Below are 14219 nucleotides of genomic sequence, written 5' to 3'. Positions count from 1 at the left end.
CATGTCTTAATATGAATCATTTTTTACCTTTCTTTAGTGAATGTAATGCTGAGGTGAAGAAGGTCAAATAACCAGGAGGCTGGGGTGAGCCACTGAACTCAAAGTACCCGAGTACTCCAGGCTGCAGGAAAAAGAGCAGAGTTAGGTAACTGAGGCACTGTCAGCCACAGTATAATGGAGGATATTTCAAAAGAAGAAACACATATTATAATTGACAATTAATGCATCTTGTTGCATTTCATTTTTTCAAAAAGCCTAACCACATATGAAAGATTGCAGGTTGGGGCTGAACATGCCCTCCTCTCCATTTAACAGTAAGAGGGTAAGGGATGGAGTTGCAGCAGCTTTAACAGGATTGCACAGTGGTCATTCAGGAACATTCAAAGCTAAAACTTCCTTCTGTCCCATGAGTAGGTCTTTCCATGCTCTGTTGACAGTACAATTCTCCCAGGCTCAAATCTTCATCAGCAAGTTCATGTTCTCAATCACTTTTAGTAACTCTAGACAAGCTATGTCAATAATTTTCTTTTAACCTTTCTTAAGTTTCTTCTTGAATCACTTTCTCTCACTCACTGCAAACATACCTTCATACTTTGCTGGAAATCAGGGTTAATCTTCACCTGTAATCAAGCCCCTTCAATGGGAAACAAACCATAGAACCCCCCGCCAATCCCCCACACTCACTCTGCCAAAAACCCAGCATTCCACAATGGCAACTCTCCTTTCCCTCAGGTCTGCAGGAGACCCATCTCTGGCCCTCTGGCTCCTCCGTCCTACACTCATTTCCACCTGATCATTCTACTTCTCTAAGCTGGGCATAGAATGCCCCTTCATTCTGTGAAACTAATTAACTGTCCCCTGTCAGATATGTTCTTCCTTCTTTGAAGGCACTATGGCACTCATTCAGTCAGATTTTCTTCTGTAACAATCATATCTGCCTTAAAAGTCAAACTGTGAGATCCCTGAGAAAAGAGTGCTGGACTTGGAGTCAGAAGACCTAAGCGGAACTCTGAGATCTAGTGGCTGAAAGAACAGCCTTGGGTGAACCCTTCAGTATGAAGCCTCAGTTGCCTGATGTGGAAACAGGAACAATTTTCACAGGGTTAAGCGAAGAGCAGGCCTGATGAACCATAAAGCACTAGGCAAATGAAAAGAAACCTTTTGAGCCCCAAAACACTCAGCACCACACTCTATATTAGTAAGTCATTGTGGAAGCAAACTTGATCATTGGAACAAAATTGCATCCATAAGTTAGGGTAGAAATCTAATCTGTTGGTGAAGTTTAAAATCAGTATGTTACATAAAAGAGGAAACTGATCTGTAGTGGAATATACTATCTTTCCAATCTAAACCACTGGCTTGTTCTAAGATTCAACAGTAAATGAATCCATTGGTTTTCATTCTGACAGAAACCTAACATCTAGGCCTGGCGCAGTGGCTAATGCTTATAATTCCAGAAATTTGGGAGACCGAGGCAGGAGCATCATCTGAGATCAGGAGTCTGAGACCAGCCTAGTTAACATGATGAAACCCTGTTTCTACTAAAAAATACAAAAATTATCCTGGTATGGTGGTACGTATCTGTAGTCCCAGATGCTTGGGAGGCTGAGGCAAGAGAATCTCCTGAACCCAGGGAGAAGAGGTTGCAAGGAGCTGAGATCATGCCCCTGTACTCCAGCCGGAGGGGACAGAGCAAGATTCCATCTCAAAAAAAATAAAAGAAACAGAATCTTGCTCTGTTGCCCAATGATCTTGGCTCACTGCAACCTCTGTCTCCCAGTTTCAAGCAATTCTTCTGCCTCAGCCTCCCCAGTAGCTGGGATTACAGGCACGTACCACCAAGCCTGGCTAATTTTTCTATTTTAAGTAGAGATGAGGTTTCACCATGTTGGCCAGGTTGGTCTCAAACTCCTGACCTCAAGTGATCTGCCTGCCTCAGCTTCCCAAAGTGCTGAGATTATAGGCATGAGCCACTGTGCCCAGCCTCCAGCTGGTGTTTCTATTAGCCCTCTACCAGATGCTTAGACAGCTACTAGATAAGCAGCCACAGGAGCTCCACTATCAGTGTTCCTCTTCCCTTCACTCCACCGAAAACCAAAGGTTTCATCAGGTCAGATGATCAAGACCCCTCTGCCACCTCATCTCCTACCACTCTCTCCTCTCCCCTGGCCCCACCAGTTCTGTCCTTGTCCTGGGGTCTTTATACTTCCTCAGGGTCTTTACACTTACTGTTCCCACCTCCTGGAGCACCTTCTCCAATCTTCTAGGGATGGGTCATATCATATAGGCTTTACTTTATGTTTTTGCTCAAGTCTCATTTCCTCAAAAGAAGACCATGTCTTCTAAAACAGCTGTGCCTTTCTCCCGGCCCCCAATTCTATCACATCACTCTTGGTGATTTTTCTGAAATTATCCATGCATTAGTTTCCTAGGGTTGCTGTGATAAGTGACCACAAAATGGGTGGCTTAAAACAACAGAACTCATTCTCTCCCAGTTCTGGTGATCAGAAGTTCAAAATCAAGGTATCAGGAGTCATGCTCTCTGAAGGCTGGAGGGGAGAGTCTTTCTTTGTCTCTTCCTAGCTTCTGGTGGCTCTGGGTGTTTCTTAGTTTGAGGCTGCACCCCTCTCATCTCTGCCTCTGTCTTCATATGGCCTTCTTCCCTATGTTTGTGTCCTCTCCTCTTCTCATCAAGATACCAGCCACTGGATCAAGGACCCACCCTAAATAAACTCAGATTCTTAAGTTCCACATAGACTTGAGTTTTGAGAGGATACCAACCGAGTAAACGTTGTTTTCTGTTTGCTGTCTATTTCCCTTTTAACTCCATGAAACAAAGCCTCTCTCTTGCTCATCACTACATTCCTCCAGCTCAGAGAGTACCCAGCCCAGAGCAGGCACACAATAATTATTTGTTAACCAACAAATGAATGGGGATAAAAGGATAATACGAGGCTCCTCCATCAAGTTTACAATTTAGCAAAAAATAAGACTCAATGAGTGCCAGATTATAACTTGATCCAGTTTGTATATTTTAACTCCATCCAATAAGGTACAGTAAGTGCAGGACCTATCATAACGAAGAGTTGAAAACAGGCTATTCATAGGAGGCCAGCAAATCCTCACTTACATAAAGTAATTTCTTCCCTCAGCAGGCACCATTTGCAGAATAGTAGTAATTTCAGCAAATGGTGCACACACCCTCTAGTGGCCATGAAAACAGTTACCTTGGTGTGTTTTGGTTTTTTGGTTTTGTATTGGTTTTTTTGAGTTTTGCTCTCGTTGTCCAGCTGCAATGCATGATCTCAGCTCACTGCAACCTCTGCCTCCCTGGTTCAAGCAATTCTCCTGCCTCGCCCTCCCACGCCTGGCTAATTTTTTTTTTTTTTTGTATTTTTAGTAGAGACAGGTTTCACCATGTTGGCCAGGCTGGTCTCGAACTCCTGGCCTCAAGTGATCTACCCACTTCAGCCTCCCAAAGTGCTGGGATTATAAGCGGGAGCCACCAAGCCCGGCCTGGTGTGTTTTTGCTCAATGGCACTTGAAATGTTTTTGTACCAATGTTAACTCACACCTAGAAAATGTAAAACTATTCACAGTGTTATAAAACTATGAACTTTAGGCCAGGCGCAGTGGCTCATGCCTGTAATCCCAGCACTTTGGGAGGCCGAGGCAGGTGGATCACTTGAGGTCAGGAGTTCAAGACCAGCCTGGCCAACATGGTGAAACCCCCATCTCTATTAAAAATACAAAAATTAGCCAGGAGGCTGAGGCACAAAAATTGCTTGAACCAAGGAGGTGGAGGTTGCAGTAAGGCAAGATCGTCCTGCTGCACTCCAGCCTGGGCAACAGGATGAGACTTTGTCTCAAAAAATAAAACAAAAAAATGCAAAACTATGAACTAACAGAAACAGTACCTATGTGCTCAACATTCGGAGTAGAATTTTACAAACAATATGACAATGTCGGATACCAGTCATTCTACAATTTTGCACAGAATGCTCAGGTTTTCTGTCACCTGGCAATTTTACTTAACCCTCTCCTTCCCCCTAAAAGATTTACAAGGCTTTTCCCATCCCACTTAAATATAAAACAATTTTGTTTACCAAGTTGGTAGAAATAAATGAATGAGTGTATGCTAAATAAGTGTTCTTAAATGGATACAGAAATTCACAAAAAGATTCTTAAAATATTTTGCCTGCAGGCCGGGCGCGGTGGCTCACGCCTGTAATCCCAGCACTTTGGGAGGCTGAGGCGGGTGGATCACGAGGTCAAGAGATCGAGACCATCCTGGTCAACATGGTGAAACCCCGTCTCTACTAAAAATACAAAAAATTAGCTGGGCATGGTGGCACATGCCTGTAATCCCAGCTACTCAGGAGGCTGAGGCAGGAGAATTGCTTGAACCCAGGAGGCAGAGGTTGCGGTGAGCCAAGATCGCGCCATTGCACTCCAGACTGGGTAACAAGAGCGAAACTCCGTCTCAAAAAAAAAAAAAAAAAAAAAAAATATTTTGCCTGCAGATAGAAGATAAGCATTTGAAACAATAATACTGTTAGCATTTGGTGAGTAAATTATAAGGTACAAGTCAAACCAAATCTGTCAAATACTTCAGAAAATAAAAAAAAGAGGCCAGGTGCAGTGGCTCATGCCTGTAATCCCAGCACTTTGGGAGGCTGAGGCAGGCAGATCACTTGAGGCCAGGAGTTTGACACCAATCTGGCCAACCTGGTGAAACCCTGTCTCTATTAAAAATACAAAAATTAGCCAGGCATGGTGGCCAGCGCCTATAGTCGCAGCTACTTGGGAGGCTGAGGCAGGAAAATCACTTAAACCTGGGAGGTGGGGGTTACAGTAAGCAGAGAATGCAACACTGTACTCCAGCCTGGGCAACAGAGCAAGACTCTGTCCCAAAAAAACAAATAAATAAATAAGAAGCAAACACTATTGATATAGAAGCTACCAATACCTAAGACAAATGATGTCCAAACAATACTGAAATTAGAGAAGCCAAAAAACTAGTCACTGAAAATTAAATTACCACTGCTCACTCCTTTTCCTTTTCCAATCAACTTAATGTCCACTGAAATAAAAATGACACTGGCCAGGTATGGTGGCATATGTCTGTAATCCCAGCACTTTTAGGGGCTGAGATGGATCATCTGACCTCAGAAGTTCAAGACTAGCCTGGGCAACATGGCAAGACCTCATCTCTATAAAACAAAAATAAAAATGACATTGGTTCTGTTAGTCCACAGTAATCAACTTCATTTTCCTATCTGTATTTAAATTGGCAGGAAGAACCTGCGAGGGAGAGGGATTCACAATTGGAGTAACTGAAGTCAGTAAAATTTATTAACATGGTTTGCAAGGAAATGACATAGAGCTCTTAATCTCCCTATATGGGATCCCCTGGCAAGTTCATTTCAGTTTTTAGCTACAATCATTATTTGTAAGGTAAGTATCATTGTAGTGCTTACCTGGGAAGAAAATTCTAGACCTTACCCTGCCTCAATATTTTCACTATCATACACAGAATAATCCCAGTTATGCAGAATAAATGTTAATGACCCAATTAGTAACAGGAAATTGGGTGCTTAAGAGCTATGGCATCATCCTTTATCCATATTTATTAAGTAAAAAAAAAAAGTTACAGCCAAATTAAGGAGCCAACACCTTCAAAATTTTCTATGATGAAAGAAAAAAGGTTCAAAAAATGACATTAAATAGTTAAGTATTTGAAGTTGTAACCTCTAGGTAGATATTAAAGTTTCAACTCAAAAACCTTACATAGTTTTTTGAGGAAAAACAGGATAGACAAGAATTTGTGGAGCAACAAGGCAGGGCAATTGTCCAACCTCCACAGAGGTAAATCACAGCCTCCCTGTACCTTAGCTTCTCAATCTGTTCAAAGGATCTACAATTTCCATCTACCTCATACGGCTGTTAGAAACATCAGAAATAAGCACTTGAAAACTAAAGAGCATTTGACAATGCGGTTTACACATTATTTCTTTTTTTTTTGAGACAGAATCTTGCTCTGCCTCCCAGGCTGGAGTGCAGTGGCCCAATCTCAGCTCACTGCAACCTCCGCCTTCTGGGTTCAAGCCATTCTCCTACCTCAGCTTCCTGAATAGCTGGGACTACAGGCATGTGCCAACATGCCCAGGTAATTTTTCTATTTTTAGTAGAGACAGGATTTCACCATGTTGGCCAGGATGGTCTCAATCTCTTGACCTCGTGATCCGCCCACCTCAGCCTCTCAAAGAGCTGGGATTACAGGCGTGAGACACCACACCTGATCATTTATGCATTTCTTTGCTAATAACGATTAAAGTATTTCAGTTTACAAAATTAAGAATTTTTAGTATTCACCCTTTAATGTCTTTCTGTGATGTTTTAAGTAAAGGCAAAACTGTTCTCCCAGAAATTGTTTCTGGGCTCAGTCTTTGTTTTGTCTTGAGACAGGGTCTCACTCTGTCGCCCAGGCTGGAGTGCAGTGGTGCCATCATAGCTCATTGTAACCCCAAACTCCTGGACTCAAGCAAATCCTCCAGCTTCAGCCTCCCAAGCAGCTGGGACTACAGGCATGTGCCACCACACCTGGCTAATTTTTCACATTTTGTTTTGGAGACAGGGTCTCATTTTGTTGCCCAGGCTGGTGTTGAATCCCTGGCTTCAAGCAATCCTCCCACCTTGGCCTCTGAAAGTGCTAGGATTGCAGGTGTGAGGCACCTCACGGGGCCTCTTAGAGTCATATTTTATAAACATACACCATGGTTAATGATTAGCAATCTGATATTGTTAGTTTGAGATATCTAAGCCAAATAAAATATTTTCCATTGGATAAAAACTTCCACTCTTCTAAGTAATTCAGTATCAAATCATCTGAATGGGCCTTTGAAAGGATTCAACTATAGGACTTAAAAAATTAAAACCGGCTGGGCGCGGTGGCTCAAGCCTGTAATCCTAGCACTTTGGGAGGCAGAGGCAGGTGGATCACGGGGTCAAGAGATCGAGACCATCCTGGTCAACATGGTGAAACCCCGTCTCTACTAAAAATACAAAAAATTAGCTGGGCATGGTGGCACATGCCTGTAATCCCAGCTACTCAGGAGGCTGAGGCAGGAGAATTGCCTGAACCCAGGAGGCGGAGGTTGCAGTGAGCCGAGATCGCGCCATTGCACTCCAGCCTGGGTAACGAGCGAAACTCCGTCTCAAAAAAAAAAAAAAAAAAAAAAAAATTAAGACCAAGATAGAATTACAACATTTCTTTTTATAACCATGGAATAAGCATATATGAATAGAGTTTCATATATATATAATAAAAGCTTATGTCAGCCAGACACAGTGGTTCACACCTGTAATCCCAGCATTTTGGGAGGCTGAGGTGGGCAGATTGCTTGAGACTAGGAGTTCAAGACCAGCCTGGTCAACAAGGTGAAACTTTGTCTACTAAAAATACAAAAAAACAGCCGGGCGTGGTGGCACATGACTGTATTCCCAGCTACTCAAGAGGCTGAGGCACAAGAATTGCTTAAACCCAGGAGCTGGAGGTTGCAGAGAGCTGAGATCGCACCACCACACTCCAGCCTGGGAAACAGAGTGAGATTCTGTCTCAAAAAAAGAGTTTATGTCAATAGAGAATATTACTTATTTCAGGACATCATCACTTCCCAAGTAATGAATGCTAACTATACAATTTTATAATGGTCCAAAATGCTCACAAATGTCTGGATTAGAGACAAATTTATAATCAATCAATATGTTTTCTTTTTTTTTTTTGTCCTTCCCTAAAATCCAGATCCTACACAAGAAATTTTTTTTTTTAAGCGAGGGGGAAATTATCACACACACTCCTACAAGATGTTACAAACACATCTACAGACATTAAGTCATGCAAAAAAGAAAAAAAATCTGCCATTATGTCATACCTCAGAAGTTCCATGAAAACATTCATTATTTTGACCCAATTTTGATACACTTAAATTTAAACACACTTGATACTGAAATCCATATTAATAAAAAATATAAACTGAGATAAGGTTCTTGATCAAAACAAGTATCTTTCATAGCAAGGTATCTTTAGCAAGCTCCTTCACATATTTAAGCTATGTATTGTTTGTTTAGAAAAAATAAGGAGTTTGAGTAAAAAGCTGAGTATCAGAGACAGCTCTAATGATGACAATCTAACTCACCCCTAGCTAGAATTCCCCCCAAATAATTTTCCAGCATTCTGTAGTCAAGGCAATGTTTAATTTTCATCTCTCTACTGCCACCATTATAAGCAGATAAACTTCGAACTATTAGATTAAGGCCTTCTGAGAGCTACATGAAAAAAGATATGCTTTTCCTCTTAAGACCTTAATTGAGAAAACTCAATTATTCAGAGCAGTAGTTCTTAACCGGAGGAATTTTGCCCCCTGAGGGGTATTTGGCAAGGTCTGCAGATATCTTTGGTTGTCACAACTGAGGGGAGAATGGGGTCCTATCAGCATCTAGTGTGTAGAGACCAGGGATACTGCTAAATATCCTGCAAAGCACAGAAAAGCCCCCCAAAACACAGAATTATCTGACCTCCCATGTCAGTTGTGCTAAGGTTGGGAAACCCTAACTTAGCAGAATATTCAAAAGCTTATCGTACTCTACTTCAGACTCCAAAAATTCCTTTACCTTTCCTAATCATTCAAACGTCAAAACCATGACAGTGGTTTCATTTCCGGATCGAGAATTCTGTATGTTATCTTACAGACTGTGTGTGAAACTGTCACATTTTCTAGGCTGGGCTATTTGGTATATTTTGCAAGACAAATGGTTTCACAAGTGTCATGCTGGGCTTGACTAGCAAGTTATTTCACAATTAATAAAGTACTATCTATCTTTTGCCAATAAGACAATCTCATGTCAGTGAGAAGCCCAGCAAAAGATGATACTAACCCGATAAAAGCTAGCCAGAGCTTTTGGGAGAAAGTCATTTTAAAGGCTGACAGAAGTGATCTAGGGACTCCATCTTGGTGGCCCTCTTGTGGTTTCCATTTTAAAGGCAGTCTAGTTTAATCACCGTTGTACATAACTCTAAGTGTGCTGCCAAAAAACTTTAATGTAATGTTTTAAATGTCATCCGCAGTAATGTCATCAGCAGATTAGTGAGTTAACTCCACGTCAATACTTGGAGCACAGTCTTTCAAAGTACTGCTGGGCTGGGCATGGTGGCTCACGCCTGTGATCCCAGCACTTTGGTTCAAAATGCCCACAAGGCAGGAGTATCGCTTGAGGAAGCAGGAAGATCACTTGAGCCAAGATCACCCCACTGCACTCCAGCCTGGGTGACAAGAGTGAAGCCCTGTCTCAAAAGAATTAAATAAAATAATCCAGCCTAGCCAACATGGTGAAACCCCATCTCTACTAAAAATACAAAAACTGCCAGGCATGGTGGCTCACACCTATAATCCCAGCACTTTGGGAGGCCAAGGCGGGCGGATCACGAGGTCAGGAGCTCAAGACCAGCCTGGACAACATGGTGAAAGCCCATCTCTATTAAAAATACAAAAAATTAGCCATGCATGGTGGCATGCACCTGTAATCCCAGCTACTTGGGAGACTGAGGCAGGAGAACTGCTTGAACCCGGGAGGCGAAGGTCGCAGTAAGCTGAGATTGTGCCACTGCACTTCAGCCCGGGCAACAGAGTGAGACTCTGTCTCAAAAAAAAAAAAAACTAGCCGGGTGTGGTGGTGCATGCCTGTAATTCCAGCTACTTGGGAGGCTGAGGCAGGAGAATCACTTGAACCCAAGAGGCGGAGGTTGCAGTGAGCCCAGATCACGCCACTACACTCCAGCCTGGGCAACAGAGCAAGACTCTGTCTCAAAATAAATAAATAAAACAGAGGACTGCTAAAAGTTGGTCCGTCTGACTCCTGATTCTTCATCATTTTGCTGTACCATCTCCAGTGGCTCTGGCTGTAACCCACTGCAAATCCATGTCAAAACCCACTTATCACAACTTTACCGCTAGAAGGAATCTCAAGGATATCCTGGCCCAGGCCCCTGATGCCCAGGAAGTGAGTAACCCACCCCAAATCACAGACCCAGTGAGTGTACCAAAGGGATCAGGCCCCGGTACCCTGCCTCCTAATATAGCCCTCACCCACCAGCCTGCCCAGGGAAAATAAGAGATAGGCCTGGAAGGTACACAGAAGTCCATCTGCTATCTATGTTGTTAAGGAATATTTATTCTGACGCATAGCTAATAACTATAAGCAAAATAACTAGATATTCATATTGCTGCTTGGGGAATCTGCTAACAGTAAAAATACAAAAATTAGCTGGGTGTGGTGGTGCATGCCCGCAATCCTAACTACTTGGGTGGCTGAGGCATGAGAGGTGGAGGTTGCAATGAGCTGAGATCACACTCCAGCCTAGGAGTCAAAGCAAGACTCTGCCTCAAAAAAAAAAAAAAATACTATGAAAATAATTTGTCAGGGGTTGAAGTTGGCAATGAGAAAGCAGGAAAGAAGCTGCTTTAGGAAAGTGAGAAAACTTTCTGTAAATAAGACCTTGAAATAGTCATAGACTTCATAATACAGAAGGGAACATATGTCCAGTTTTCAAAAAAAAAAAACTACAACTGACAAGAAAAACCAGGTATCTCATAGTACAGTGCTATGAGAAGTGTCAAACAATACTCTTAGAAATGTGCAGCTGCACATAAATTGTAAGTTAATTCTCATCTACTCTAAGTTAACTGTGAGGCAAGATGAACATTTGTTGAAAATTCCCTAACAAAAAACAGAAAAGATTTTTCAAGTACTCTATTCTCTTAAAACTCCCTTGGACAAGCTATCCTTATAATTAGTATCTCAAAAAGCATTTAACTGGGGCGGGTCTACCACATGACCTTTTAATTGCCACAATTCAGGAGGTATTTTCTTAAACACTTTTAATACAAACAATCTATAACAACCCAGTAAAAGGCCTTGAGTATGGAGGAGGAGATATGAAAGACAAGTACCTCGTAGTTTGAGAGAAAATCTAGTAATTCTGATTGAGATGGGATGTAGAGAAGTGGTTTCATCACCCGTCGGACAAACTTCTCAATGTAAACAGCACTCATAGGGCCTTTGTATTCGATTGGTCCAAAACTAGTACCAAAAAATAAAAATAAAAATAATAAAAATAATACACCATGCATTAAGCCTGTAATGTATAACTAAAATCATCACCACCACAAAATGAAAATGTCTTACTTTGGGATCCAACCAAGTCACAGCTCAGGAGGTGACCAGATAATTCAGAATAAGCATTTTAGGTGAGGACAGGCGCAAGCAGCCCCTGCCCTTCTATGATCTTGAATTCAACTGCAAACTGAATTGCCAAACAAAGAACATTCATTCTAGTCTCTGAAAAAAAATTAATTCCCACAATATTGCCTTTAAAAACAAAACAAGACAAAAAGACAACCCTGGAAACTGACCACATGCTAAAGGATTCCAGGATTTCACTACAGAATTCAATGTAAACAGGCAGACTTTCCTTCTACTAGTCACTGTGAGATAAGGAACAGGTTGAGCGCTTAGCCCTTGACCTACTAGAAAGTAGTAGGCAGAAAAAGGATCACTGAATGAACCTTAAACCTATTTGAAGCTTTATTACAACAACAAATTATGTGAAGGGCTGAAGTCAGTGACCTGTATAAATGATCTTTCTTCCTTTCCCCTCCAGTCGTGCCTGGGACACACAGAATTTGATTCAGTGCTGCTAAGTAATACCATCACCATTCCTAAGCTAATCGGAATTCTCATGTGCCTCTCTTCAATCTCAGACAATACAGACACTGCCCAAATATAATTGGATGGTAGGTGGCAGAGGTGGGGGGTTATGGTGAAATTCAACAACTGTATAACCGTCTCTACACAGAAACTGACACTAAGCTTACGGTTAACAGCAACAATAGAGCACAGTGAAGAATTTTATAAAGGCCGTGATAATACTATAATACATGGTTACAGAATTCACACACACACACACACACACAATAATGAGATAAACACAATTCTTCGATGTGCACTGCAGCATGATGTCAAAGGAATATTAGCATGAAAAAGATGAAAAACAGCATTCTCTACATGTACAGCTGGGAGACAGTTAAGAATTCAATGAAATCAAGACTTAATACAAATTAGTTCAGTTTGAAAATTATCACCACCACCACCAGCCCCCATCAAGCACCAATAATTTTTAATTTAAAGGAAGAAATCAAAAAAACATCTAACTTATTTTGTTCAGTAAAAAGGAGCTACCAATCTGGAACCTCAACCACTCAGGTAAACAGGCTTTGCTGAGTGTTCCTGGTGTGGTAAGGGTCCTAGTGACTTGTAAAAACTAACAACGCAAAGACAGGGGTGTGGAAACAGGCATTTCAAGGTGCGTACCAACCTCAAATTCCTCATCTGTAAAATAAGAAGGTTAGACATGTTTCTAAAGTTCCTCTAAGGTCCCTTCAATCTTTCTGCAAAAGCTAAGCAAACAAATAGTATACATATGACAATACTGTATACCCACATACCCCAAAATGACATTTATACTCGATTCCATGAAACTCTTCTGATTTCAATGTCACATCACATTAAGTTCACCTCTGAGCAGCTCAAAAGGACTATACCCCCACTAGGTTTCCATGCCCTTTTTCAAAGCCAAAAAGAAATGCAAGGACCTCAGCAGGGCAAGCTCATCATCCCGTTACAGAGCACAGAGTAAGCACACCACCTCACACTTTCCTTTAAAACGATATAACTCTGAGAAAGTACTCCTGTAGCTGAAAAAACCTGTATTTGAACCTTCCATGTAAAGGCAGAACCTCCAAATTACTGGCCAAACAGTGGGGAAGATATCTGAAAATGGTCTTAGTGGTCCCTAAGCAAACACTGGCTTATTACTATAAACATTAAAATACAAACATCTAATATCAGAGGAAAATATGGGGGTGGAGATGGGGTAGGAAAGTGTATTTTTGCCCAAATACTACCTGATAGTTCCTGGGAGTCAATACTATGTGCCAGATGACAGTTTATGTTACAGACACAGAAATGGGATGGAATGTGACAGAGAACCCACAAATCATTGTTTGTTGATGTTTGCTATAAATCCCCATAGACTATGGCCCAGGAAGTTTAGAGAGAGAAAAAAAATAAACCTCTCTACTAATCAAATCTCCTTTACCCATTTTACCTTCAACAAACTTCCAGCCAATCACCCTGAACAAATTCCAAAGTCCTATCTCCTATCTCCAAAGCCCTTCAAGTCAGATTTTTAGACATCACTTATCATTCACAGCTGGGTGTAGGCTGTACCCCACAATCAAACACAAATTATTTCCGCAGCAAAATGACTAAAGAGGAACCTTAAGTGGGATACAGACCAAAGGTATCTCTTGTTACCTCAAGCCAGGTGAATGCAACTAGAGACAAAATTTATAAAACTCTTGGCCAGGCACAGTGGCTCACGCTTATAATACCAGCACTTCGGGAGGCCGAGCTCAGTGGATCACCTGAGGTCAGGAGTTCCAGACCAGCCTGGCCAACACCACGAAACCCCATCTCTACTAAAAATACAAAAAAAATAGCTAGGCATAGTGGCAGGCACCTGTAATCCCAGCTACTTGGGAGGCTGAGGTAGGACAATTGCTAGAACCCAGAGATGGAGGCTGCAGTGAGCCAAGTTTGCACCACTGCACTCCAGCCTGGGCAACAAGAACGAAACTCTGTCTCAAAACAAGAAAAAAAATTAAAATAAGACTCTTTCAGTTTTTCAGCCCCGTTTGTGACTTTAGAATTGTGGGCATGGGACTGTGTACCTGTAGTAATTTTCCTCCCATTAGAAAAGATGGTAAGATACCCTCTGGACTCTGCTATGCCTCCAGGTGAAAGGACAAGAAATTTGGTGTATTTTTATATTACAAAACACTCTTAAAATATCTGAAATGTACAGCAATACATTGAAGTAATTGGTACTTTTAAAAACAATGCTGTAAAATGTGTAATGACATGAAAAGATGTTCAAAAAAGTGAGAAAAGCAGTTTAGGAAACAGTATTACTGCCAAATCCCATGTTTAGCTTTAAAAAGTGGGGCAGATTATCCAGGGTTTTTTTTCTTTTTTTTACTTATCTGTATTATCTGAATTTTCTATAGTGAGTATCTAATACTTTAATATAGAAAAAACGC

At 41.5% G+C, this 14219-nt stretch overlaps 1 protein-coding gene across 2 annotated transcripts in view; it reads right to left on the bottom strand.

Annotated features, from left to right (window-relative positions):
- The window catches only part of TXNDC11 (thioredoxin domain containing 11), a 64684-nt gene that overhangs the window by 41112 nt on the left and 9353 nt on the right, over positions 1-14219 (bottom strand). Inside the window, exons 4-5 of one of the 2 annotated variants that reach the window (XM_064362495.1) lie at positions 11010-11139; positions 28-121 (exon numbers count right to left, since the gene is read on the bottom strand). In XM_064362495.1, the coding sequence (XP_064218565.1) occupies positions 28-121; positions 11010-11139 (224 nt within the window). The remainder of the gene's footprint in view (positions 1-27; positions 122-11009; positions 11140-14219) is intronic. The other variant, XM_064362496.1, reaches the window with a different exon arrangement.

The sequence above is a fragment of the Aotus nancymaae genome, unplaced genomic scaffold, assembly GCF_030222135.1.
Source record: "Aotus nancymaae isolate 86718 unplaced genomic scaffold, 86718_ANA_hifiasm-v0.15.2.pri h1tg000049l, whole genome shotgun sequence".
Lineage (NCBI taxonomy): Eukaryota > Metazoa > Chordata > Mammalia > Primates > Aotidae > Aotus > Aotus nancymaae.
The sequence above is the reverse complement of the archived record's forward strand: the minus strand, read 5'-3'. Positions and strand labels throughout refer to the sequence as shown.